This window comes from Oryzias latipes, chromosome 14 (assembly GCF_002234675.1).
Source record: "Oryzias latipes chromosome 14, ASM223467v1".
NCBI classification, from domain to species: Eukaryota; Metazoa; Chordata; class Actinopteri; order Beloniformes; family Adrianichthyidae; genus Oryzias; species Oryzias latipes.
In genome coordinates, this window is record NC_019872.2 from 15,680,771 (window position 1) to 15,707,862 (window position 27,092).

The 27,092-nt window shown below is 38.9% G+C and overlaps 1 protein-coding gene across 4 annotated transcripts in view; it reads right to left on the reverse strand.

Annotated features, from left to right (window-relative positions):
• Positions 1 to 2,671: 2,671 nt before the first annotated feature.
• mink1 (misshapen like kinase 1) overlaps positions 2,672 to 27,092 on the reverse strand; it is a 30,045-nt gene continuing 5,624 nt past the window's right edge. The window contains exons 3-32 of one of the 4 annotated variants that reach the window (XM_011483588.3): positions 25,983 to 26,165; positions 25,788 to 25,898; positions 25,618 to 25,708; positions 25,410 to 25,540; positions 25,270 to 25,324; positions 21,438 to 21,516; positions 20,420 to 20,595; positions 20,261 to 20,330; positions 19,953 to 20,163; positions 18,678 to 18,785; positions 18,046 to 18,132; positions 16,155 to 16,331; positions 15,908 to 16,072; positions 15,415 to 15,573; positions 15,176 to 15,255; positions 14,964 to 15,067; positions 14,783 to 14,874; positions 13,031 to 13,054; positions 12,569 to 12,720; positions 12,320 to 12,437; positions 11,415 to 11,531; positions 11,089 to 11,200; positions 10,565 to 10,714; positions 8,968 to 9,111; positions 8,541 to 8,675; positions 8,334 to 8,434; positions 8,090 to 8,239; positions 7,851 to 8,010; positions 7,610 to 7,749; positions 2,672 to 6,390 (exon numbers count right to left, since the gene is read on the reverse strand). In XM_011483588.3, coding sequence (XP_011481890.1) covers positions 6,307 to 6,390; positions 7,610 to 7,749; positions 7,851 to 8,010; positions 8,090 to 8,239; positions 8,334 to 8,434; positions 8,541 to 8,675; positions 8,968 to 9,111; positions 10,565 to 10,714; positions 11,089 to 11,200; positions 11,415 to 11,531; positions 12,320 to 12,437; positions 12,569 to 12,720; positions 13,031 to 13,054; positions 14,783 to 14,874; positions 14,964 to 15,067; positions 15,176 to 15,255; positions 15,415 to 15,573; positions 15,908 to 16,072; positions 16,155 to 16,331; positions 18,046 to 18,132; positions 18,678 to 18,785; positions 19,953 to 20,163; positions 20,261 to 20,330; positions 20,420 to 20,595; positions 21,438 to 21,516; positions 25,270 to 25,324; positions 25,410 to 25,540; positions 25,618 to 25,708; positions 25,788 to 25,898; positions 25,983 to 26,165 — 3,666 coding nt within the window. In that variant the 3' untranslated portion in view covers positions 2,672 to 6,306. Of the gene's footprint in view, positions 6,391 to 7,609; positions 7,750 to 7,850; positions 8,011 to 8,089; positions 8,240 to 8,333; positions 8,435 to 8,540; positions 8,676 to 8,967; positions 9,112 to 10,564; positions 10,715 to 11,088; positions 11,201 to 11,414; positions 11,532 to 12,319; positions 12,438 to 12,568; positions 12,721 to 13,030; positions 13,055 to 14,782; positions 14,875 to 14,963; positions 15,068 to 15,175; positions 15,256 to 15,414; positions 15,682 to 15,907; positions 16,073 to 16,154; positions 16,332 to 18,045; positions 18,133 to 18,677; positions 18,786 to 19,952; positions 20,164 to 20,260; positions 20,331 to 20,419; positions 20,596 to 21,437; positions 21,517 to 25,269; positions 25,325 to 25,409; positions 25,541 to 25,617; positions 25,709 to 25,787; positions 25,899 to 25,982; positions 26,166 to 27,092 lie in introns of all 4 variants that reach the window. The other 3 variants (XM_011483585.3, XM_011483587.3, XM_011483589.3) reach the window with 3 other exon arrangements.

Genomic DNA, 27,092 nt, shown 5'->3' on the forward strand with positions numbered 1-27,092 from the left:
TTCGTCAGTGCTTCATTTGCTTTGGTTTTACTATCCATTTGAATTAAATGGACCTGTACTCTACCATTGTATTTTCATAAATAGACTTCATTATGGAACTATATGGACTTCACCTCCATTCACCTTTAAACATCTAATACAATATTTGTACACACAAAAGAAAATGTGGTTTTATATAAATGTTAAGAGACATCTTAGATAAAACACTAAATAATTAGGTGAATGAAAACGTTACTGAATTGTTTTACTGTTGACATTTTTAGACTTCACAATATAACTTGCTGAAATTTGTTTTAATATTTGGAAAAAAATATTGCCTTTGAGGGCGGTGGAGAAATGTACCTGACCCAAAACAAAAAAATATTTCAACAACATCTAAGTAAAGTTAGTTAACTGGATTTATTGTTTTCCTATTAAAAATAATCTACTGTTTTAAACTAAAGCTGGTAACCATGTTTTGGCTGTCTTGCACTTGAAAACAGATAAAACTGATTTAGGAGGGTTTTCGCACCACCACGTGGTTGAAAACGGAAGTACACTTACTCACTGGTACAGCTGGATCCCCAAAACTAAACTACAGTGGTGGACAAAATTGTTGGTACCCCTCAGTTAAAGAAAGAAAGTCCACAATGCTCACTGAAATGACTTGAAACGTTCAAAAGTAACAATAAATTAAAAATTACTGACAATTAAATGATCAAAATCAGCCATTACTTTTGAGTTGTTGATTAACAGAATTATTTAAAAAAAACCTAATGAAATAGGGCTGGACAAAAATGATGGTACCTCCAAAAAAGCCTGAGAACTAGTAGCCCAGGGGGTCATGATGAACACAGGTATGTCCTTTAATTGACATCACAGTTGTTTTCAAACCCATAATCAGTCAGTCTGGCTATTTAAAGGGAGACAAATAGTCATGTTGTTGTTTGGTGAAAAGGTCTGTACCACAATGAACATGGACAACAGAAAGAGAAGGAGAGAATTGTCCCAGGACATTAGAAACAAAATTATAGACAAACATGGTAAAGGTAAAGGCTATAAAACCATCTTTAAGCAGCTGGAAGTTCCTGTGACGAAAGTGACACATATTATTCAGAAGTTTAAGACCCACGGGACAGTGGCCAACCGATGACAAATTGAGGAGACGGATACTTGGAACTGTATCCAAAGAGCCCAGAACAACCTCCAAAGACGTTAAAGGTGAACTCCTAGATCACGGTGCATCAGTGTCAAATCGCACCATTCGTCATTGTTTGAGCCAGAGTGGACGTCATGGGAGACGACCAAGGAGGACACCACTGTTGAAAGGAAATCATAAAAAAGCCAGACTGGAACTAGCAAAAATGCATGTTGACAAGCCCCAAAGCTTCTGAAATTATGTCCTTTGGACAGATCAGACAAAACTGGAGCTTTTTGATAAGGCACATCAGCTCTATGTTCGTAAACTCAAAAATGAAGCATACAACGAAAAGAACACTGTCCCTACTGTGAAACATGGAGGAGGCTCAGTTCTGCTTTGGGGCTGCTTTGCTGAATCTGTCACAGGGTGTCTTGAAGTTGTGCAAGCTAAACTAAAATCTCAAGATTATCAAGGCATTCTGGATAGAAATGTGCAGCCTAGTGTCAGAAAGCTTGGTCTCAGTCGCAGGTCATGAGTCTTCAACAGGACAACGATCCAAAACACACAGCCAAAAACACCCAAGAATGGCTAAGAGAAAAGCGTGGGACTATTCTGAAGTGGCCTTCTATGAGCCCAGATCTGAATCCCATTGAACATCTGTGGAAGGAGCAGAAACATGCCATTTGGAGAAGACACCCACAAACCTGAGACAACTGAAGCAGTTTGCCCATGAGGAGTGGACCAGAATACCTGTGGACAGGTGCAGAAGGCTCATTGACAAATACAGAAACCGTTTCATTGCAGCGATTGCCTGAAAAGGTTGTGCAACAAAATATTAAGTTATGGGTACCATCATTTTTTTCCAGCCCTATTTCATTAGTTTTTTTTTTAAATAATTCTGTTAACAACTCAAAAGTAATGGCTGATTTTGTTTATTTAATTTTCAATAAATTTTATTTTGTTACTTTTGAATGTTTCAAGTCATTTCAGTGAGCATTGTGGACTTTCTTCCTTTAACTGAGGGGTACCAACAATTTTGTCCACCATGATATTATTTTTATTGTGTACATGTTGACACGTGAACATTTTTGGAGCCAACAGGTGTGTTTATAACATTTGAGTGTGTGTGGACAGGCCCCGTCCCTTCTAGATTTGTATTACATCTGAACCTGACCGTAATGATAAACATCCAGAAACTTGTTGCTTTATGCTGCTTCATGGTTTTACCCCCCCCCCCCCCTCACCCTCCTATCCCCCCCTCTCTAACATCCCTCTCTCCTCTTCCCTCTGTTCCTTTCATTTCCAACACTAAAGATTTTGATTAAAATGAATAAAGTTTGGCCTCGATTACAAAAGGGGTTTATTCAGACATACCTCTGGTTTGTCAGAAGATTCTCAGAGATCCTATGGAATACAGCAAAGAGGAAGATCAGACCCCAATGTGGAAGAGCTGAAGGTCATTTTTTCCATTTTGTATCAATCTATTGTTATGATACTTTTATGATGTAGCAGAGATTTCATTAAAGAGTAAAAAAAATATGATTGAGTCACTTTATTTTTCAAACAATCTTTATTAAGACATGAATTCATTCAACAATCTTTTAAAAGTTTAAAGTTTATGAAATACAATCTGGAGTTAAACTTCACAAGTAACACAGACAGGCCCGCACGTGAAAACATTGTAAAACTATTAAAGAAGAATAAAAAACAAAACTTTCTAAGGAAATAAAAGATGTTTTATTTCTGCCTACAGATCCAAAAAAAAAAAAAAGTTTCGATCTGCTTCACTTCTAGCTATAGCTGCTAGACCATTTAAACCAGACTAGAGTATAAGCTGTGACAGAAAAGTGCCTCGTGACAAGTCATCCATCGGTCATTTCATACAGATTATGAAGGCAGATTGAGATTTCACTTTAAAAGCACATGTTTTTTTGATGATTAAGAGAACTAAAGTCACACCAACCGGCCTACATTTCTCCACCAAAGCCACTACCTGCCAACGCTGTCGTACACAGAGCGCGGCTCTTGATTTGTTCAAATGCTTGTATTGCTTATGAAACTAAAACATCGTCTTTCTTCACAGCGCAAAGCTGTAAGCCTGCAACCCAACAGCGTCCCTTCACTGATGATGGACTGACAGGTGAGATTACAGCCACTCAACTGTTGCCATGGCTTAGGGCAGTTTTTCTGCAAAAAACAGAACTGCACTAAAGGTGCTTTGAGGGAAATCTATATCTCTTAAGCAAAGAATATAAATTCCTGCAATTTGGGATGAACCTGAAAGAAAAATATGCTATAATTTCTATACTTTATTCTTCCATAAAACTCATCTTTTGGTCTATATTATAGTATTCACCTTAATTTAATTTCAATCTATGGTTTGACTGTGATTTTCCTCCAAGATGATGGTTAGTTTGTAGATCAGCTTCACAAATTTCATCCTGTTTCTAGTTGCAAAGCCTGTCAGACATAACTAATTGATCAAAGGCTCCATCACCCCTTTCATGAGGATCACCTGAGAATGTGAAAGACCCGATTCAACAGGACTGATTGCTGCACTGACAGTCCATGTCCACACAGCAGCGGACTGCCCGCTCACGTAGAGCAGCTCATTTTCACCCCGACGAGCTTGACAGCTGATCAAATAAAGCTAAAAAAAAAAAAAGAGCAAAATAAAATGTGTAGAATCCATGACCCCGCTTCAGCCTCAACATTGTGCTTGGGTTATTGGTGTGGAACATACTTTAATATAAATACAAATCTGTCATAGATGTACATTCACTTTGATTTCTCAATATAGACTCATTTACAAATTTCAGAAAATAGGCTTCTCAGAATATTTCTAACTACTCTCCCCACCACAAGATTAACACAATTAACACCACTGAAGAACAAGCACTTATTTTAATCTGTGCACTATGAAGCTGTATAATCTGAGCAGGCATCACACGCAGTTTCATTCAATGCGCGCAGGAAACATGGCTTTTTTTCTGTGAGAGGATCGTCAACATGTCACCAGGCTGACAGTGACGCGTCATCATCGCTGTTATTGCTACTTTCTAAGGGGACACGTGCTCTGGTCTTTCAGAGCTCATCCGTGGGAAGATTAGTTTCTTATTTAAGTGCACTTAACCGATTGTTCATCCCAACAAGGGGGCGAACGGTTGTGCCATTTTGTTTGAGTTAGACATTTGAAGGGTTGGTAAAGGAGGCGGGGGTGGGGTGGGGCTCATGACCTTTCCTGAAACCTCTCGGCTTCCCAACTTCAAGGCACTGCTTTGACTGTAAACATGGCAGATTGCTTAAAAAAAAGTGGATTGTTTTTCAGAAACCTGTACTGAAGGTCATGGCACGGAACAGATATTCATTCGCTCAACGGGAAACACCACCTTCCACACACGACGACATCGTCATATCCAAGTCTAACATGCACACCGACGTGGTTTTGCTAAAATGAAAGTGCTTTCCATGCCCAAGTACGACTTATAATTCTGACTACAAAATCTTGATGAACTCCACTTAAAAAAAAAGTACATTTTGGATAACGCAAAAGATATTTCCGTAAGCTTTATTGATTTATCTATTGATCTACTCTACCTACTGATCACTAATCACAATTTTTTTTTTATTCTCACATGTTTTTTTTTGTTTAACATGGAGACAAAAATACATGTAAACTTGTAAAATGACAGAAACTTTCCTTTTTCTGTTTGTTTTGTTCAACCGTTTGTATCCGATTTTTTTTAAAATAATCTAATGTGACAGGAAGCTCAAAAGAGCAAATGATCTAATCTACCATCACCCAAACAAATTATGTTTTGGATTTATAAAGCTAGAAAGAAGCTCTGATTAATCTAAGGGATCATCACCTCTGCTCTTCTTCCTTTGGCCTCGACTTTCACTTATTTGCAAAATATATGGTGAACTTTGGCAGAATGGAAAAGATAAAGACTCTGATGAGTTACAGCCTTCCTCTGTTATCTACTTAAAGCTTACCAGCTTAGACTTTCTGAAGAATGCAAATGGCAGCATTGAGGGAGCGTTTCTGCTGCCATTCCAGGGTCAGACAATTCTTACATAGAAATGTAACAAGCTAGTTTATGAACTAAAAAGGTCGAGCTGACCGCTGTGTGCCATTTTTCTCAAAACAACCGTCTCATGACTGCACACATCAAATCAAGACGCCTTCCCTCAAGACTCTACCAGTTGGAAATTTTTATATATGTATCTGTGTGCTCGTAATGCTAGTACAGTAAAATCAAGACAGCCAGAAGGCTTTTGCAAATACGTCATCACTACATACAATATCAAATTTCTATGTTTCAGAAATCTATGAAAGCAATGTGTTTAGATACGAGTCTGACAGTTTTTGGTTTTGCCTAACCTGTGGGACAAAGCCGAGAATCACTACTGTCTGCTCTGCTCATTCACGTGACTGCAGACTAGTTTCAGAAACCGTGTTTTTGGTTCCTTAGAATGAAGACCTGTTTGCTCTGATTAGGGGTCCGTTCAGGTCAGACACTAGAAAGCATGACTGAAGCTTACAGTTTAGATAGATAGAAACTGAAAAGATACAAACCAAGCTACAGTACCTGGACTTTTACATCATTTTATGACACATCCACAATTTGTAATATGTCTACTAAGACCTTACATTGAGCCTTAGTAATGCGCTCAGAGCGGCTGCAGCCTGCAGCAGACGGGCGTTCCAGCAGTACTTATTTTTTTTGACCTCATGTCCCTGTAAACAGTGGCGAACTCGGAGGTGCCGTCTACTTGCCATTTCAACATACAGTGTTTGTAAAGAACGCCTTTGGCAAAATGCAATGTCGAGCCGTCGTGGAATGTTAACAGACTTCACAATTGAAAACTAAATAGTTACGACTGAACACAAGTCTAACAAAGAAAAGTAAACCAAGCAGGAATATATGTATATATATTATTTATGTACACACAGTACAAAGTAATGGATGTTCATAAGATTTTAAGCTCATCAGCAATGTTTCATGAGGACTCCGGGGAGAGAAGCTGCATCATAAAGAGTGTTGGCTGGAATGGATTCAGAGGTGTGTGTGTGTGTTGGGCGAGCTATAGAAGAAAGAGGGAGAGCGGCGTTCACATGCGTAAATTCAGATGCACTCGGTCCTCCCGACCCGGCTGGGCTCCAGACCGGAGCAGCTGTTCCTTCACCAGTTCATGATGCAGTTTCTGTTCAGAGTCATGAAGTACACCTGGCTGCTGCCGCCTGAACGCACCGAGGCAAAAAACACCTGAGGAGCAGCACAGACACAACAAGCACAACCTTGTCAGAAGCGATTTAACAAAACACACACAAAGCACTGAGGTACTTTGGCTTTTTAACTCAACAAAATACAAACTGTTTAGATGTATGTTCTTTAAGGACACTGTTTTTTTAAACTTTATTTGTCAATCAATTCCTTACATGTTTCCATCTGACCATTCAAATTGAATGTGTTTGATGGGATGGAGGAGACTTTGTGTTTTGGAAACCACAAGAAAGAAAAAATTCTCTTTTCTGCTTAGCAACATCCCAGGAGGATACAGATATTTCTGACAATCTCGAAATAACTCACTTGTGACAAAATAACCGTTTGTTCAAAAATTGCTCATCCATTCCTCTCAGGCAATTTTCCTCAGTCCACTGATATTCTCAGGTTTGTCTGCTCCAAATCTCTTCATCAAATCCCATCAGGGATTACCTATCCGAACTACAGCCAGGCGACTGTGATGCCACTGCACAATCTTGCAGACATGCAAGATGATACTTTTGTGCAATATATGAGGTGTTTGGAGTTACACACATGCTGTTTTTCACCCAAAAGGGGGGGAAAAAAGGCCAACTTCTTTCTACTCTCTCTCTTTTTTCAAGATATTCACATTAGAAGAAAAATATAAAAAAATGTAATATTTTTAAAGTAATTTGTTGTTGTTTTTTAAAGTTGCATAAATTCAATGTTTTTTATTTAATTATTTATTTTGCTTTTCAGCTTGGTTAAATTATGACTATTTTCTGAACACAAACCAATAAAAAATATTTTTTTGGAGCAGAAAAACTGAAAGATGAAGAACAATTTGCTCAAAGAACAATTTTGGTTTATAAATTCACATCAAACAGGGGAAGGTTCTAAAAAAGACAATCCATCCATTTTCTATCCTTCCTTGGTTCTGGGGAGGATCACAGCGGCCGATGTCAGCTACTTCAGGGTGAATGTGGGGTTCATCCAGGGCAGTTTACCACTTCATCATAAGTCTGAAGTGGCTAAAATCAAGTCTTGTGGGTTCGTTTCCACTTTCCTACGGCAGTCACTGATACTTTTCTCTTTTTGTTAAGTCCAGGTGGCAGAGTCACTTAGTCTTTGTGTACTCCTTTCCAGTTTGTGTAAAACAACTGAATTTAAAATAGATAATTGAGCTCAAAAGACAATATTCTACAACACATGAAGGGATCAAATCCCACAAAGCCCATACCTTATCATTTCTCTCACAAAGGAACTTCAACCTCTGAGCTCGTTTGTGCATGAAGACGCCGTCCAGGTGACCAGTCTCCACAGAGCGGATCTCAATGGCCTTTTCCCCCCAACCCATGATCTGGTTCGAGCAGATGTGAGCTACGGAGTAAGACACGTTATCAGAAAAGAAAGAGTAAATTAAAGATGACATGTTCAGAAGTACAGACTTATGTCAAATATGTACGAGGTTTAAAGCGTACCAACAGAGGTGGGCATCTCGCCCCACTGCAGGACCACATCCTTGATGATGCGTCCGTACGTGTTGACGTAAACACCTTCATCCTCGTAGCACAGCAGCATCTCCATGCCGTCTGAGTTGGGCAGGAACACGATGGCGTGTGGGATCACCTGACTTTGGATCTGTTTGAGCCAGAAGCAGAGCTGGGTTAGGTCCAGTCAGTCTCCCCAAATTATGAAGACCTGCAGCTCTACGGCTTACATGAACTGGGATGTAAATGTCGTAATTGTTTCCAGAGTCCACATCAATAGCGTGGAAGCCAGCGCAAGAACCATAGATGACCTTCAACCTCTGGCCTTCCTCCACTGTCAGATCAACCAGGACAGGCCTGTGTGGCAGATCTGCAAAAGACTAGTTAAGAAAAACAAAGATAATGAGAAATATAATATCCTTCCCATCGATTGGCTTAAACTGCTGTCACCAAACAGTGAAAGAAGAGACTCACTTTAAAGGCCATGAATTTGTGATAAGGTTTGGGAGCCCAGGCATACACTTCCACTGCGTTCTTTAAAGCGATCACCAGGAACTTGATCCGCTCGTATTTCACTAAACAGAGAACCCGACATTAGACACTAGCCATCAAATATTTACCAACTCATCAATCCAAACATCTGAAGAGATAAAGCTAGTAGATAAAACACATGTCCCTCACCCACTTTGTAGTGTACACAGCCCTCCATCTCCCCCACAGTGGTCCAACCCTGCTTTTTTTCAACCTCAGGGTCGTTGTGAAGGATCTTATTCCTTAGCCAGGCCAGGTAATAGACACGCACCTTGTTTTTCTTGCCTTCATTAATGCAAAAGAGAAATATTAATAGAAGAAGTGCATTCTTTATACATTCAGAGGGAGTTAAATTACAAATACTGACTTCTAGAAACAAGCAGAAAAAAATCTGTGTTAACCTACAGCTCCTCTACATTTTTATTGTATCGTTTATGCAACAGTCTCAAAAAGCAGTTGTGTGTTTTTTCTGAGTATTTGTGGATATGTCAGGTTCTAAAGTTAAGAAAAGCTCACAGGGTTTGATTTGTACTCCATGAAACTAACTAATCTCAGAGCTATGAGCAGATGTTATCACCAGATATGGTGATCAGAAGGTTGAGGCCCTCCAGGACGTCCATCTGTTGGAACCTGCGAGAGTTGATGAGCGGGTAAACTTTTCCTTGACCGCTTCGATCCAGCAGCTTCAAGCCGTTTTCTGTTCCCACCAACAAATTTACACCTGGAGACAAGGAGGTTGATTGAATTCAGATTCCTTCTGTCTTCATCTAAAACTTTCATGTAAAACAAGTCAACTTCAAAAATATTTGTGGAAGTACAGGTGTGGACGCCATTTTAAGCCCCTAAGTTTTTAAGCTTTTACGTTTTAAGTTTATAATTTATGTTTTACTTGTATTTTAATTCTGCTCTATGACTTTGTTATTTATTTTGACATTTGGACCATGAGTCTGTAATCAAATTCTATTCTACAAAAAAGTCAAAAGGATTTATAATCTAGTCCTATAATTTGAATCAAATTTTATTTTGTAAATAAATCAGTTTTCTAATCAACAGGTACTGTTTAATTATCAGCTTTAAAATGGCCCAAAGTGGGTTTGAACATCTTTATTTCTTTTACAGTCACTGACAAAATATAATGCATCATAACCCCTGGTGTTATTTTTATCTAAATGAAATCCCACTTCAATTTTCTACATTCATGTTGACATTTAACATTTGGTCCCATTTGCAGCCTGTAAACAGACGGATGTCAGGAAGTAGGGGCAGGCTTTCTATACGCCAATGCCCCCGCCCACAACTCAGAGGTGAATTTCTAAAGAACTACTGCTGCTCTGCAGAAACTATGTGTTGGAAAATGACACAGAATTTTCTTAATTTTGGCTAAAACCAGCATAATCATAATTAAAAGACCACTGGAAATATTTTTACAATAGATCAAAAGATGATCAGTTGGAACTGTAAAGGAGGCATTTTCAAAATGCATGTCATGGTGTACAAAAATGCCACAAACATTCATTACAAGGCACTGTGCCCTCACAGCTCTGTTTAAACTAGACCATCAAAGATGAGTGGTGTGATAAACCACCGTTTTCCGTGTCAAGTTCCACTAAAATATTCTTGTGGACCTGTTTCAAAGGTTTTTACCCCTTTCCTTGGTTCTGTTTGCTACACAGAAGCAAACAGAACCATCAGGAAATGTCACATGGTAACGACAGCTAAACATCTAGGGATGGTACAACCAAAAACGAGCACTGACCATGATAAGAAAAGAGCTTGCAAGTAAGTCCCTCTGACAGCTTCAGTGGAATCCTTGCTTTTAGAAGCCTGACTGGCCCAAACCCCATATACATTTTTACTATACTACATGTTTTTCCGGTTTATGAGATGTGCTTCTTTAGGTTCATACTGTGGACCGTTTTAACATGCTTTTTTAACTCCATTTGTAACATACATCTGTGGTTTTTTATCGCTTTCTGCTCTGGGTTTGCTAGAAAGTCCATTCAAACTGTAGGTGAACCATATCGGGGTTCACTTGCAAAAACAGAGTACCTCATTTTAAGAAAGAAAGTTTGTGTGTTTGGTCTGCGAGAATAAATTCTGGTGCAGACTCATCAGTGTTGATATTTAAACTGTGGTCTTTTTAAATGACACATGCCAATTGAATGTGTTCTCACCCCAGAGTGCGGCACACAGGATCTCAGAGTTGAACTTCTTCTTGTATTTGCGGATCTCTGGTGTGTCATTGGGGGGGCGTGTGTTGGTGGGATTCACATTAACCATGGATCCTTTCCTGACCTCCATCTTTAGCTGCTCGAACCTGGAGTCTGAAAACAGAGAGAAAAAATAGGTTTCTAGGATGGAAACCACCAGGGTGAATGGGATCTTCAGCTGGTATGAGATCAACCTAGTCCAGCTGATTGCTTTTTTTTTTTTTAACCAACAATCTAGCACAGTGACATGAATAATAGCTAACTTTTAATCCATCAATGTTTCACATGTTTATAAACTCAATAATTTACTCAAATTCAAATATTTTAAATAAATAAAACTACAAACTGTTGGAAAAAGCTATCTTGTTTAACACACAAACCTTAAACTATGCTAAAGTAAATAAGCAATAACAACCACAAAAATGGGTGCTTGGAGTTTTCAGGGGTTAAAGATCAAATTCTTCAGAGGATATGACCTTCTGACTCACCACTGATAGACATGGTATCCCCTGTATCTCCTGGTGATTGGTACATGCCAAGATCCACAAAAGTGGTGAAGGAGGACTTGCCTGATGCTTTCACCAAACCTCTGGACTGATACTGGTGGAGAAAAGCAGCTAAATGAGTTTATGGTTTTATTCAAGTCATCATCAAGTTGGAAGCATTTTCAAACTGTTATTTCCCAACATATTTAAATAGATGTGTTCATGACCACTAATAGGTAGATTTTATGGAGAAGTGATGGCATACATGACACATATATAAAAATTGAGCTAAAATGAGGGACAGATAAACTTAGAATCAGTAAACGTACGTCATAAACTGAGTCCTTCCCCGGAGAGGAGTGAGAGGCTGAGTCAGTGGGGGAATGGGAAGGCTGCACCACATCTGGCAAATTTGTGTATCCATTGTGATTCCTCTTCTCTGGGGTCTGCAAAGACACACACACACACACAATAATGCAGATCAGTAACATCAATGACCTAAATCTAGGATAATCATTTACAGAAATGTCTGTAAGGCCTTTACTTGTTTAGCTTGGCAAATTTCATGAAATAAATTGAGCTTTCAATTAATTTTGAAATTTATATTTCTAACAACAACAAGTAACTGAAAATGAATTCATGCAAAAGCTGCTTTCCATAACCAAAAATAACATCTGGAGTCCCATTGGAAAATATATTTGCCCGTCTTTTAGAACAGCTTTACTGGTCTGCATGAATAACACAAAACCACGGAGGAGATTATTTTTACTAAAAAGTCAAAAGGATTCTAAAAAAAAAAATAGTGCTAAATATTATTGGGGTTTAGGTTACCCAAACCTAAACACGTGAGACCTGAGATCACCTCAGCATTTGATAAAATCGAACAAAAACAAGTGCAACTCGTTTTAAAAGTATAAATGAAATAATGTCTTAAAAAATGTAAGGTCTCAAAATTTAAGGAAACGTTGTTGAAGATCTGCTCAATGGAAACAGTTTTCTTAATAGAACAGTCATATGCTTCAGTGTATTGATCAGGTTTAAATGGAAAAGAACTCAATGGATGGAGCATTTAGCAAAAGATGAATATTTCTCCATCAAACAAAAATAACTTTGTACAGATATGGATCAAATATTGATTACCATACAATTTTATGCAACAAAATGTTCCATTATAACCAGATTTCAATCATAACATAACACATTTTATTTATCCCCACGCATAGGGATGACTCACTCTCTGCACCAGCATAGTCTGATCCCCATATCCTCCAGCTTGATCTCCTTCTCCCCCCTCAGCCTCGTCTTCATGAACAACCATGGTGTTGACTGAATCAGTGTCTGCGTCTCTGTGGCTGAAACAAAAAAGAAAAACAGACCTTTGAACTGCAAGGAGAATAACGCTTTCAAAAGAAGCTAAATTGAAAAAAGTGTCGTGAAGGTTGAGCTGTTTTGTGACTTTTTCACATTTTAATAGATGTGTTACCGATCTGTTGGACTTTCTTCCTCCTCTGGTCCTTCACCGCTCTCGCTTTCTTCACTACTCTCACTGCTCTCTGAGGAAGAGGAGTAATCATTGGCCTTGACTGGGGGCCTCGGGGGCTCTTCAGCACGCTCCTTGGCATAGAGGCCGTGGTCCTGCAAACCCATTCAGTAGCATTTTTTTTATGAATTCATTCATAGCAGCTTTGAGCGTCATCAAAACAACAGAAATTGATATGAAACAACATTACGGACAACAATCTCAAGACAACGGAACCAAACTGACAAAAGGTGCAGTCCTTCAATTCACTGAATGTAAAAAACTCAAACATGAGTAAAATGACAAGTGAGAACACTGTACAGCATGCCATTCACCTATTCTGAACATCACACGGTCAAGTAGCACAACAGAAATTCATGCATGAACACACAACAACATACACCAAGAGAGGCCAGAGTTACTAACCTCCCCTATAGCCCTCTTGTAACTCTGGACATTCAAGGTAAAAATCACCAAAGAGATTTAAAAAAAAGGGAGAAACATGAGGAGCAATGATACCAGTGTTTGTTGTTTCATTAAAGTGCTATCCAAACTGAGATAAACAGCATTATCAGTGTTAGAACACTAACATAAAACATGAGATATTTTATAACAATTTCTTTTTAGTGTTTAGTCTTTACATAACACTCAGCAGTGAAAGTCACAAGAAGAAAACAACAACTTTAGATACACATATACCAGCATGTGAACTCTTAAAAGTGCCTAAATAAATTCAGATGAATTTTTTTTATTTTGATGGTTTAATTGCTCCAGTTTTCATTTTCTTAAACATTTGTTAGCCATTACTTGCTTATCGAAGGCTGACAAGAAAGTCAAAATATAAAAAAATGAAATTAACTGAAAAGTCAATAGTAAATGGATCCAAAGTGAAATAAATGTTCACAGAGTAAATAAAGAGGAAATAAACACATTTAAGGCCCATTCATCAATTAGAATTCCTACAACGTATGAACTGCTCTCACTTATTTCTTCAGAAGTAAATTATGTATTTTTTGAGCCGACTTCAACCATTACATCAACAACTTATGCTTCATTTCTGCAGCTTTGAATAAATCTAAACATAATTGATATTTTCACTATCAAAAGTACAGTTTAGTTTCAGTATAGATACTTTACAATAGTCAACATTAAATTGAATGCCCTCCCAAAACTTTATTGATGTTTTTTAACTGGCAGTGTCTAAATATAGTTTATCCTTTATAATACACTTCTGTGAAAAGGATTTTCCACTTAACCTTAACAGTTGAAAGTACAAACATTACTGCTGACAGACAAACTCGTGTCTGAACGTCCAGACAAAAGCTTAAGACGAGGAGATGGACAGGGGAGGTGATTCATGTTTTGGCTGCGCATCACTACACATGGAAGAGAGGCGCGGGGGGGGGGGGGGGGGGGGGGGGGGGGTTCCTGTGTAGCTTTTTTTAAAAACTGGAAATGTCATTTATTTCTGGGTGGAAAAGCTAACATGGTTGACACTTTAAAAAGTTCACACAACAAACTCAGCTCATGTCTTATATTTTTTGGTTTTTAGAGATTTGATTCTGTTTACTTTCTTTTTTAAAGGTGTTTTAGTCACTTCTAGTTTTACTTTCCAACTTTTGTGTTATTACTTCAATTTCTTGCCAAATTTTTACTTTTAATGATTTTGGGAAAAGACAAAGACAAGTTATAAAAATTGGCACTTTATCCAATCCCCTTTTTTCTGGTCCAATAACCAATACGTTTACTAATTTACTTTGAAGGAAATAAAATTATTTAAATAAGGTTTGAATTAACCTCTATTTTCACATCTAATCCTTCATTCCTGTGAGACTTTGTTACTTTTGTTTTTATTCTTTGATTTTTAGCAACTTTCACCCTCAGAACAAAACGAATGTAATATGAGCATTTGTGGAGCTCAGACTTCAAAGAAGGCAACATAAAAAATGTAAAAAATCTAAACAAATCCAAGCATTCAGTTTTGGTCAGAGTAAAGGGAAAAAAGGACTTTAAACTATAAAGAAAGCTTCCCCTTAACGTGATGTATTATGTGAAGTAAGGGTTAAAATACGTTAAAGCTGTTAATATAAGATATACAACCATTTGGTAATGTCAGTGTCATGAGAAGAGAAGCATTGACACATTATCTATGTAATACTGTCTGAAAGAAGCACTCACAGCAGGGCGCCCAGGGCGAGAGGAAGTTCGAGATTCCCCTGGCCTATGGCGGCTTTCATGAGAAAGCATGGGCGAATCCATCTTAGAAGAACCTCGAAAAGAAAAGAAAATCCAGAATGCTCTAAGTGAGAAGTTCTGATACTGAGAAGGAAGGAAGAGCTGTGGGGGAGCAGCGACTCACTGAGGATGCGATGCCTCTCCAGAGAGCCCGTCTGTGGCAGATTGGAAATGATGCTCATGCTGTCGCCTCTCTCCCAACGGTCATTACGGCTGAGATCTGGATTGCTGACATGAGGATACAATAATCACAAGCAGTCAGTAATAGTCATCATCATTTAAAAACTGTGCTAACGTGGATAAAGATCAATGTAATGACTTGAGTGTCTTTGGTACCTGGCTCTCACCGGGTGCCTAATACCAGAGGTCAGGTTGGCATTAAGAGCTGTAGCAATGGATGCTGTCCTCTGAGGGACCTGAAAATGTTATATTTTTAGATATGAAACTGGTCTTTAAAAACAATACCTTGTGTAAAAAAAGCAAAACTGTTAAGGAATTATGTGAGGTTTCAAAGCTTGTGTTATTGTACAGCCGAGTAATCTCATGCCCAGTTGGAACCAGTCAGAGGATGCTACCTTTGGAGGAAGCTCTACATCTGGCAAACGAATCCAAGGGCCACGTTCCTCCCTGATCTGATGTGCAAGTGGTGCGGGGGTTTCAGAGGTGGGGTCGGAGTTCTGACGTACAAGCTCTCTGGAGTGGTTGGGGCGAGGTATGGGGAGGAGGGAAGGATCCTGAGTGGGGAATGCGGACATGTTCTTAGTGGGCTGGTCACAGAGGGACTGAGAGCGAGGAACAGGGGCAGCGTAAGGCTTTAGAGGAACCAAATGAGCCATCTGAAACTGCAGAGGACCAGGAGGGAGGTGCAGCCAAGTGAGAGCGCAGGAAGACATCAAAGTGGGGAAGAAGACACAGTTATGTTTTTGTTGGAAGGGGATTTTGTAAATGAGGGAACAAAGTGAAAACAGACATGGAAAAGAAAAAAAGAAGCAAAGTGTCAAAGGTAAAGCAACTGAGGAATTAGGAGGCAGAAATGTAGATCCATGCATTTTCACAATAAGCACAAACCTTGCTCTGCCCCCCTTGAGGTTCCACTGGCCTCTGCATGGGTGGTGTCTGAGCAACCGATCCTGATTGGCTGATAGAATCGGCACGCGACTGGATATTAGTGTCAGAGACCGTAGTGCAGATTTTGGGTGAACCCTGCCTGTTGAGTTTACTCCGCTCCTCCACCTAGAACAGGACGGTGAAAAGAAAGGTCAACAGTGTGTCGTCATGAAGGGCGCTGTGACTTAAACCAAGCCCAGCCTGGTACCTCTCGGGCCCAATTAGGTTTGTTGTTTGGCTCCAAGTTTTTGTTGTAGTGGTAAAGCTGGGGCTTCTTGTCTTGCTGCTGCTGTTGCAAAGACACCAGGTAGGCATGCTCCTGCTGCAGCTGTCTCTGCAGCCGCTCTGACTGGCGCTGCTCCTCCAGCTGTTTGCGCTTATACTCCTGAACAAAAAAGAAAAACAGCCACAATCAAAGGACAGTGGACGCACAAAAAACATCACATGGGGCAAATATAATTGTTCAATTTCTGACAAAACGTCATCATTTTGCTGATTGGCATGAGGTAAGTCGGCTGACTTGTTGACTTTTTGTCACCAGGTCTCTGCTCTTCCAGCCTTTGGCAAACAAAAATAGTCATAACTTGAATACCTCAAGTTAAAATTCAACTTTCTGCAAAGTGTTAAAAAAACATACAGTAAACTTTAAATTAGTTTTTCCTAATATGCAAAGGTGATCTCAAATCATAAACAAATTATATTGCCACCATTATTGAGGTCTGCACTCAATGAAGAATGACGAATAGCATCATCAGCAGCAAACAGCAACTATCCGGTGGCTGCAGATCCATGGGTTTAAGCTGCCGTCTGCCCATCAGTTGATTGGGGATTTGGTTCCCAACTTAAGAGTGAGTGTGTCCTTAAATATAATGGATAACCCCACAACTCTAGGAAGCCTGAAAGTTGCTCAAGATGTCTCTTCCATCTGTCATTTTATGCGAAAATGCAATTTTCTGCAGACCAAAGTGGCTGCATTAAGATTTCTTTGTGACAAAGTGTAGTCCTAGCATGGTGCAGCCAGAGAAGAGGCCCATCTACTGCCAGCAGCACCATCAAAGCCTTTACTTCTGCTACACATAGATACCCCAGCCTGTGTTAAACACCTCATACTCCAGAAACCTATCTGACGCGACACACTGGTCTCCATAATAAGCCTTTGGTCCCAGTATTAAGTATTAAAAGCAAAAAATAATTTGGATGTAAACCTGCAACTTTAAACAGAGCTAATCTGTTGTTCTATAACTGGTAAAAACACAACACACATTTGTGCATCATAAGGAACCTATATTGGAACTCCCAAAACTATTTTAACCTAGAATTACTTTTATTTGCCACTATATTGCACTGGAATCACTACAAGCTTTGCAAAGGCTGCCACAGTTTAAATAAAAGGCAAAAATTAGAGGCAAAGGCAGTCTGCTAGTTTCTAGTTGAAAGCAGATTTGAGGATTTAAACTGCAGTAGAATCAGAGAATATTGGTTGCAAAATGTAGCCTTTAAACATTCATAGTTTCCACAGGGGGGTTGCCCTGTGACTGACCCTGTTGTCTGCCCCCATAAAGCCTAGCTCAGGAATCCTGTGAATGCACTTTTAAGTGCCTCAAGTGTTCTACATATAGAGTCAATAATCCCTCTGTAAAACTGAAATAGACCTCAGTGTTAATTATGACCTCAGTACATTCTACAGTAGGAAACTAACGGAGAAGTCACAGGAAATGCGGGAAATCTAGGCTTCAACTGAAGGCTGCAAAGCGCCTAAACTCACCTGGAAATCTAGGTCATTAAATATGTTAAAATATCTGCAATAATATGTGAGCAGCACTAATGGCTTGTAATGTACATCCACATCCTCCAATCTACCGATTAGAATAACCATTACTGCACACTTTATGACAATGTAGGGATGTTTATCTTTATTCATTTCAGATTATATGGCAAATAAAATATTTAAAAAAAAAAATCACATTACATTAAAAAGTTAAAATAAAAGCTAAATGTATTAAACACAGCATGTTTATGTCCCGACTGATTAACTGTTATTGGTGAAATAATCATAAACCCAAGCTTATGACTGTAAACAAACATTAGGGAGTAGTTACCATGAGCAGTGCCTGCTCCTGAAGCAGCTGCTGCTGTAGGATTTCTAACTGCCGCTGCTCTTCCTCTAACTTATGTCTGATAAACTCCTGCAGGAAGGTAAGAAGACAGAGGTGGTGCTCATTAGGGTGATGACAGGAGAAATGAAGGAGTGCCAGATTTGTTTAGAAGCTGGAATGATGCGTTATGCAAGATCTGTAAAATGTAGCATGAGATGTTTTGATTAAATGTCATTATTAATTACATAATAGGAAAGGTGCAGATGCTTTTTAGAAGAGGCAACGTATCTAAGTTTACACACATACTTGCAGATCTAAATAAATAAAATGAAGATAAGCAGACTTTGAGATTTGAAACATTTTACATTAGTGGGGCGCCCAGGAAACAAAGATGAGGTGTGTAGGAGTAAAAGGAGATGGTGCTCTGAGTACAGACTGAGAGGACCCTGCAAGAGCTTCCGCACAAAAAAACCCCTCTACCCTCAGTAAATACACTAATTTAGGCCTTTGCTGCTATGGCAACCCACTGATGGAATTTCACCACCAGAGCAACTTGTGCCGTATTGTTGGAAGACACGCCTTAACTTCATGGTGATTGGCTGCTTACAGATTCCGTGTCCCCTGCAGTTGGTTACCTGCTCCCTCTCAGCCATCCTTCTATCTTCCTCCCGTCTCATATCGTCAATTCTCCGATGGGGACCTTTTTCTTGCTGCCTCACCATCTCTCGCTCCTTTCTCTGTTGCTGGGAGAGAGGTGACAGGAAAGAGAAATTACACAAAGGAAACTAGTCTGCTTTTTAGCAAATGATCCCCCTGAAAAGAGCAGCAGAAAGAGTGAGGAGTAGAGAATAGATGTGACTTATCCTGACTATTACACAACTATTGGTGTGTGTGATGTTCTAATTAGAACACATCAGTGACAGTTTCTTATGTTTGACAGAGAGAAATCTTAATTTATGCTCACATTGATCACTGAAACAATGATATTTCTCAGTGAAGAAATTATGGCTTCTGAACTGGGAGAGAAACACAAATCCATTCAGCTGTTAATTATAAATTCACTGTGAGCACGGAGTGCAGGGAGAACACAATAACACCAGTTTGATCCATTAGATAAAGCAAGATCAGCACCCTAAAAAAAAACCTAAACACACAATTATCAAAAGATGAACCAATGACAGAAAAACTGACAACAAAGCGGGTGAAAACAGGTTAAGTAGACCAAATGCTCACCCTAAAAATGTAAAGGCCAGGAGGATTTTCTTCAGGGTTTTAGATCTAAATTAAGGTCGATGTTTTAGGATTCACAAATACTACAGCAGGTAATATGATTAAACCAGATGGCATTACTTCAACTTATGAGAGAAGCCAGGGATATCTTATGACCATGACTTTAAACTTAACCAGAGTTTCTGGAACAGGAGTTCCCACATACATGATGTTACCAAAAAACTGATAAAATACACCAAAAAAATGCTGTCATCAGCTCTCCAGCTGAAGCACATTTCTGCAGGAGCTCACTATCTCTGACTGTCCCCGCAAAACTTCGAAAATAATTGGAATCTGAAAATGTATTTAATTTTGCTTTTAGAAAAACTGATATAAGGAGAGCAGACACATTACAGACAGAGAGCATGATCTTAGTATTCATGGATATGGCCACAGCTTAAAATCTATTTGACCATTTTAAAACTGTTTTTGCGGCTAATTTTTCCTCATTCTTTTAGGGAAAAAATGCATAATATAAAAAATAAGACTTGTAAGTGAATTTGGGTTGCAAGTTCACAGACTTTATTTTCAGTCTGATGTTAAACTTGAAATGTTTTCATCCTGGATCTGTAAGGTTTGTCATATCTGATTACACAGTTTAGATTTAGTTTTAAAAGCATCAAGAATGTGTTTGACTTTACTTCTTCGAGCCGACGGCGTTGTTCCTTCTGCTCTTCGATGCGTTTTTGCCGGTCATGCAGGAGTTTACTCTTGTGCTCCTCCGTGTCCCGTCGCTGAGCTGCCAGTTGAGCTTGTTGCCTCTTATGAGCCTCCGAGCGCTCTTTGTTCTCCTGCTGCAGCCGCTGGAAGTCCCGGCGCAGCGTGGATTCACCGGGAACATTGAGTATTGAACTGATTATGAAAATGGAAAAACGTTAAGACGGATGATCTCCTCATAAATTGAACCTTGGTAGCTTGATTTGTGTGAAAAGAAATGACAAAGGATCACCTGGACTCTCTATCATCGCCACGGTTTTCATCCTCTTCATCACTACCACTGTATTCATACTCTGTCTCTTCTTCATAAAAACAAAAAACAAAAATTGAGTCAATTAAAAAACAACAACACAAAGCTGTTTTTTCTGCATTTTTTTATTTTTTTGCTCACCCTTCTCCCCTCTCTTCTTGCGTGTGCGATCGATGTGATCCTTGAGCTGAATTCGGACCTGCCGCTCAGTGGGTTGGTCCCTGATGAAGGAATGCTTGAGCAGCTGCTCAGTAGATGGCCGGCTGGTGTACGTCTTGACAAGGCAGCCCTCTATGAAGTCGATGAACTTCTTGGACCTGGCAGAAAAGGGAAGTTTAAGAGGCACATGGCTGGGAGGAACGGAAAAGTTGACACTAAACTTTTTTACATCAATCATTTATAAATTCTCTCTCATTGCACAGCTATGAAAGTTAATTCAAATTGGGCTGTTTAGCCATTTTGGAGCTAAAAAAGTCTTTAAACAAAAAGGGGAAAAAGTGGAAAGTTACATTTGGATTCTATTGCTATAAGGTTACAGTCTTATAAGCTGAACCTAATTTTTTTTTGGTAAGTATTTTTTTGTATATATATATGATTAAAAGAAACATTCCTTTCAAACATAACAAAACCTAACAGTTGTTTTTTCACAGATGAAAAGAACGTTTATGCTGCAATGCCACAAAGTGAATGCATTTATGGGTAAAAGGAAAAGGAGGAGCAAAACCACAGGGTTGCACAAAAAAATATGACAAATTAATCCTTATACCATCATAATGGAGCTCATCTGACTGTGAAGAAGGTTTTTTTTTTAGCACAATTAGTGTTAGTGTTGTTTTAATCTGTGTTTAATATGCTATAAAACCTAAACTCCTGTGATTTCAACTCATGACCTTGTTTCCCCCCCAACAAACCTCAACAGGCGTCATTTGCTAGATTTAGAATTGCAGCACAGCTATTAATTATCATTTCAGACTAAAGTAAATATATCGTCTATAGACGTTCACTGAGTCTGAGTCTTAGATACATTTCTCTACATCCCACTGTACACAAACACGCCCTGGTACACTCATTTACAGGCAGAAATCATTTGCAGCTCAGATCCAGACTGTTCAGGATTCTAGGAAGGGGAAGAAGCATTTCGGGTTTGTTGTTCACTCACCATTTTTTTGATTTAAGTTTTGGAGGAGGGTTCCTTGGAATTAGAAAGAGGGCTCTCATGGGGTGCATGTCACACAAGGCTAAAAGACATTTAAAAAGGGATTATAACACGTATCCACACTACCAGAGAAAGAGAGAAAAGCACACTAGAATAAATCTGATCAAAAGCAATTTCCACTCTGGGTGGTTTGTACGTGAGCAGGGCCACCATTGCACATTTTTGCTTTATGCTGAAGCAAACAGTGCACTGTAGTTCCAGTTGTTGTTATCCAACCTCTTCTGGTGCCTCCGGCTCATTGTTACACTGACTGTAAGAGCAAGGACTGTGAGTCACCCTGCTGTCGGCGTAGGTAGCTAGCTAAACTTGACTGGATATCTTCAGTTTCACAGCACACGGGTTTCAGTAATGCTCTCTTTAAGACATAGCTTGTTAACAAACTGGTTTATTTAATATGTTAAAAAAGAAAAAAACAAGTTGTCACCCTAAAACATAGGAACCATGTGAGGGAATGGGTTTTATTTGACATGTACCGGTAGTCACTTTAAGGAGGGCTGACAGTATGTTGTCAGCTTTGCAATCATCTGTTTTGCAGGTAAAAAGAAGCAGCGTAACAGTAATGTGCACACCGTCTTATCTAGAATGATGCATTTAAGTCAAACCAAAGTATTAAAAGCCTGTATAGATCCTTAAGTGTGTCAACGGATGCTTATTAGTTCACTCTATTCAATCAATCATGTTATTGCTTCAATGGGTTTTGTCCGTTTTTGACCCTAAAGCAGACTTCCTGTTGGGCCCAATAGTCTGCTGTGACTTAAATGCTTTTTTAGGTTTCTGTTTATGTTTCTAAGAATAAAAATAGCCATTAAATTATTCGAAAGTGTATGATCTGACATCTCTGATAAAAATGTAGCAGTTTGTTCATATTGAACATCATTAAAATGGTTGTATAAACAGAAGTATGGTGACAGACAAAAGAACCAAAGCTACTGAAGGACATTTGCAACAGATTAACACAAAATAAAATAAATCTGGAGGCTTTCTATTAGCTCTTATGCAAATTCAACCAATAAAAAAATAGTGGCTTGAAGGTTTGTACATAATTAAAACCACATGACTTCTGGAACAAAGTCACTTTGAAATAACCAAACTGGACATTTCAGAATATAAAACACAAATACATTTTAAGGAAAAAACATCATCCCTGCACGAAGATTTCACATCAATTGGCAAGAATAGTAGGGGTGTAAGAATTCAATGATTCAATGCAACCACAAATCATAATTTGTGGTTGTCGATACGATTCATGATCAACATTGGTTCATTTTTAACGATCTGATTCATCTTTAGCCTTAAATTCAACCAGTGTGACTCAGAGATAATACCAGGTGAAGTTTTCCAGATTACTTGTATTTCTTGCAAGAATAAATTAAATGTGTACAAAAAAACATTTAAACAAGAATTAATGTCAAATCAATTCACATTTTAGTGATTAAGTTCAGTCCACTGTTGTATCTCCACATCAAAATAATCCAAACAGAACATTTTCAGAACATTCTACCACACAGTATGGTCACATATCTTTGCTAAATTCAAAGTGTTTCCACACGTTGAACTGGAATGATGGTTTGATCATTTTTGCCGTCATCACATATGTGTTGTCCGCTGTGACCCTACCTGGTATATATTAAAACAAACCTACTGTACCTCCATCCAATTGGTATTTCCCAAGATCGATTATAATCATTTTACTACATTTTGAAACGATTTTTTTTAATGGTATAGCTCAATTCGATTCGATTAACAACTTGCCTCAGACAGATGGATCAGGCTGGGGCGTAGGATTTTTTTTTTCTTCTTTAAATAATTATGTAATAAACAGAGAAATGAGTTCATCACAAAATAAATAAGAATCCTTCTAAAAACAGGGACAAATCCACTTTAGAAACCTAGTTCAGCCGTCAGACTGATGGAGTGAGAAAGTGCACACTGCATAATTTATAGCGGTTCATCAGCATCAGCCTGACAGTTGCCCTGTTTGCCCTCCTGCCTGTCATTCCCAGCAGCAGCAGTTTGTGAGATCTTTATTAGGGTCATAAAAAGCTTATAATACTTTAATACTATACTTAAATACTATAATAATTTTTTTAATACTCTACAAAGGTAAAAAAAAAAACTATGTTTTACCCTCAATTAAAACTGTTTTTAAAGGTTTTCTCTGCAAATGAGACAAGTGTGTAATATTTGGAATCTAATCGGAGAGTAGTTGCAAGGATTTACAGAGGAGTATTTGGAATGTTTTCTTTTTAGAAAGTGAAATGCTTTGATGGAATAATGCAGATTTCATGTATTCATTAATAGGTTAGATCTGAGATTCACTTTAGCGTTTATGGTTGGGAGATGGTGCTGCTAATCAAAAATCTGAGAAGCTCTTAGTGAATTTTAAACTGGCTTTTTTTAGGCAACGAAAGCAAAACATATGTCAGAATGAAAGCATGAGGTAATACTGTAAATATCTACATTGTTTTTCTACATTCTAAAGTAATGAGTGCATTTTTAAATAAGTTTACAAAAGGATCTGACCATTTACATAGTAAAGAAATAAAAAACCTTCACACTATTAGATTGAAAACCTCTCTCTTGTGTTCATCTCAAGGCAAACCATTCACAATGCTGAACAACAGAAATGTAGAATGAGCAACTGAAAGAAGAAAAGACGTCTTGACATGACAGTAACAGGTACGGAGCAGCATTCTTTGAACTAAATTCCTCTTCTCCAGAAAGGAAGCTTGAAACAGCTCACAGTACAAAGGACACATTACATGGGAAACCCGCTCTGGAGTGGGCATGCGTAGCTTCAGATGGCACTCAGTCACTGGTGCTGACCAGGGATGTGATGGAACAGAAACATTAGGATGAGATCCAGAGCGGTTCAGACAGAGTCTGCTCAGATTTAGATAAATGCAGCAAAAACCGAGTGGATTGAGCTTCACAGTACAGACTGACAACCCATCAAACGCACTGAAAGTAAAATGAAAGACTTCTCTGCTGTGACTCACCCCATCGACTGGTCTGAACCTAATGGAGCTGCAAATAAACCTGCAGGTAGAGAACTACAAATACGAACAGCAGCGAAGGCCTGTCAAAGCATCACAAACATGAAACCCTCCACATTTATGTTTGAGTTCCACATTTTTCATTGCTTCAATGAAAGCTCAAGACTTAAAAAAACAAACAAATCAGAAACAGCTTTTATCTCACTACGCAGGAAAAAAAGTAAATATTCAACTGAGCTCCAAAATCAGGGTCTCATCTGTCTCCTGTGAAGTCATTTTATTTGACTTTCAAGTTCAGTCTTAAAATCCACAAGCAAATTTTCAATGCAACCACACACTGAAATAAAATCTAAGGATAATTTGCAACAGATTACTAGTAATAAACTATGCACTACTGTTTGAAAATAAGCAACAGTTAGTCAAACCACGTGTGCTCGGTAAATTGCCAAAGCTTTCCTACTTTTCACATCAATTCTACTTCTTCTAAGCGTCACCTTAGCGAGGGTTTCTTTTCTTCTGTGGTTTCATATCTAATCCCAAAGAGATGGGAAGGCAGTATCTGTGGAACCAGCCTCTGCAGGCCAACCGTCAGCTCAGAACGACACGACCTCGATTGCACTGAGTCAGCCGTCCATCTGAGCGTTCAGACACCAGGGCTGCATATGCAAACCAGACTCATTCATGAGCTTCTCAGGACAGGCTTTGACATGGTAAAACATAATCTGTTGCTGAGCAGACAGAATGCGTAATTCGACATCAAAAGCGGAAAAAATACTTACGAGGTGCTCCTTCTGCCATCTCAATGGCTGTTATCCCCAAGGACCAAATATCGCTCTGTAGGACACATCAAAACAAAACAGCATCACTGTTAGTCTTTTGTATTTGCAGCACAGTATCTGTGGAAAGCGGCTGGAGTTACCCTGAAGTCGTAGGTAGAGTCTGGGTTCTCATCGCAGGCAATAACCTCAGGAGCCATCCAGTAGGGAGTCCCAATGAAGGTGTTCCTGCGGCCAACAGTCCTGTCCAACTGAGCACTCACTCCAAAATCAACTGAGGGGAGAGTTTAGAGGGATCAGCGTAGCACCAAAATGTGAGAACACTTTTCTTTGTATTTTGCTTTAACATACCAAGCTTGACCTCTGCATTCTCTGTTAGCAGAACATTTTGGCCTTTGATGTCTCTGTGGATCACTTTATGGTTGTGAAGGTGACAAAGGCCCTGTTTAATAGATGAAGATGTCAAACACAGTGGGTAAGCAGTGACCTCAGTTGCATAATTAATTTGACTGGTTTCTCACCCTCAAGATCTCTCTGCAAATGTAAGCAATCCAGTCCTCCTTCAGGGAGCTGCCTTTAGTGTTTTTCACAAGGTCGGTCACTGACCCCGCCCCACAAAATTCCATCACAAGCTACAAACACAAACATATTCAGCAAGAACAAATCAGCAAAGACTCCATTAGCGTAGCAGACGAGTGGTTAAAGTGTAAACAGACCCAAAGTTGGTCGTCATGTCCTGGTGGACTCTTCTTGACAAAGGCACCATAGTATGTGGCTATGTTGCGGTGGTGGCTGTATTTCTTCAGCATGTTTATTTCTGCCTTGATCTCCTCTTCCTCCTCCTCTGTGACATCCATCACCTTGATGGCGGCCAGCTGGCCGGTCTTCACATGGCGACCCTGGGTAAGGTTAATGTTGTTAATGACCTCATTCAGAAAACAATGAGAACAAAAAAAAAAAAAAAAAAAGGTCGTAACATAAGAGTAAATCACATTTAAGTGACCATAAAAAGCAAACAAAATGATCCAAATCAAGGGTTTCTAGCAATCTTACTCACATCTCCATGAGATATTTTCTTGAAAGGGTTACAGAAAAAGCAGCAAAAGCAGGTTCATTTAAACTGATCAGTTTTGGGTTGGTGATTGGTTAAGTTTAAAGTGAATCCTGCACTTTACAATACTAAACATATTTGCCACCAGGAGTGGCAAATATGTTTAGTTTCATCTATAACAGTTAGGAGATTATAATCTGGTTCTGAAGGAAGTTTCACATCCAATTCGTTCTTGAGGCATGTCAATTCACTCGGACACGAGTAGAGAATACATCCGCTACTTTTTCAAAGAGGCTGCGCTGACTGCTAAATTGAGACACAAACACACAAACACACACACACACACACACACCCCCCCCTGTCAGCAAAGTTAACAGAAAAGTTAACACCGGCTGTCTAATGTTATGAGGATGCTGCTGTTAAAGTTGCTCAAACGATGGATTCATATTTATTTTTATTTTTTTTTAAATACCAGTTTTGGTGACCATGTTTTTTTGGAGTTTTTTTTCATCCGTTGTACCTTACAAGTTGGACAAGGCTAAAGTCTACATCTGACTTTTTTTTTAGCTTCCACGTTTCACAGTTAAGGATTAAGGGGAAAATCTAGACCACATTTTTAAGGGTCCCTATAGAAAATCTAGTGAATGAAGAAAGTTTAAAGCAGCTGCAGATATTTTACAGATATACTTTGACCTCAAAAGTTAAGGGAAACTGCTAGTTAAGGATGCCCACTTCAGCTTTGTACAGAGCGGTTAGTTAAAATATAGCCTGACTT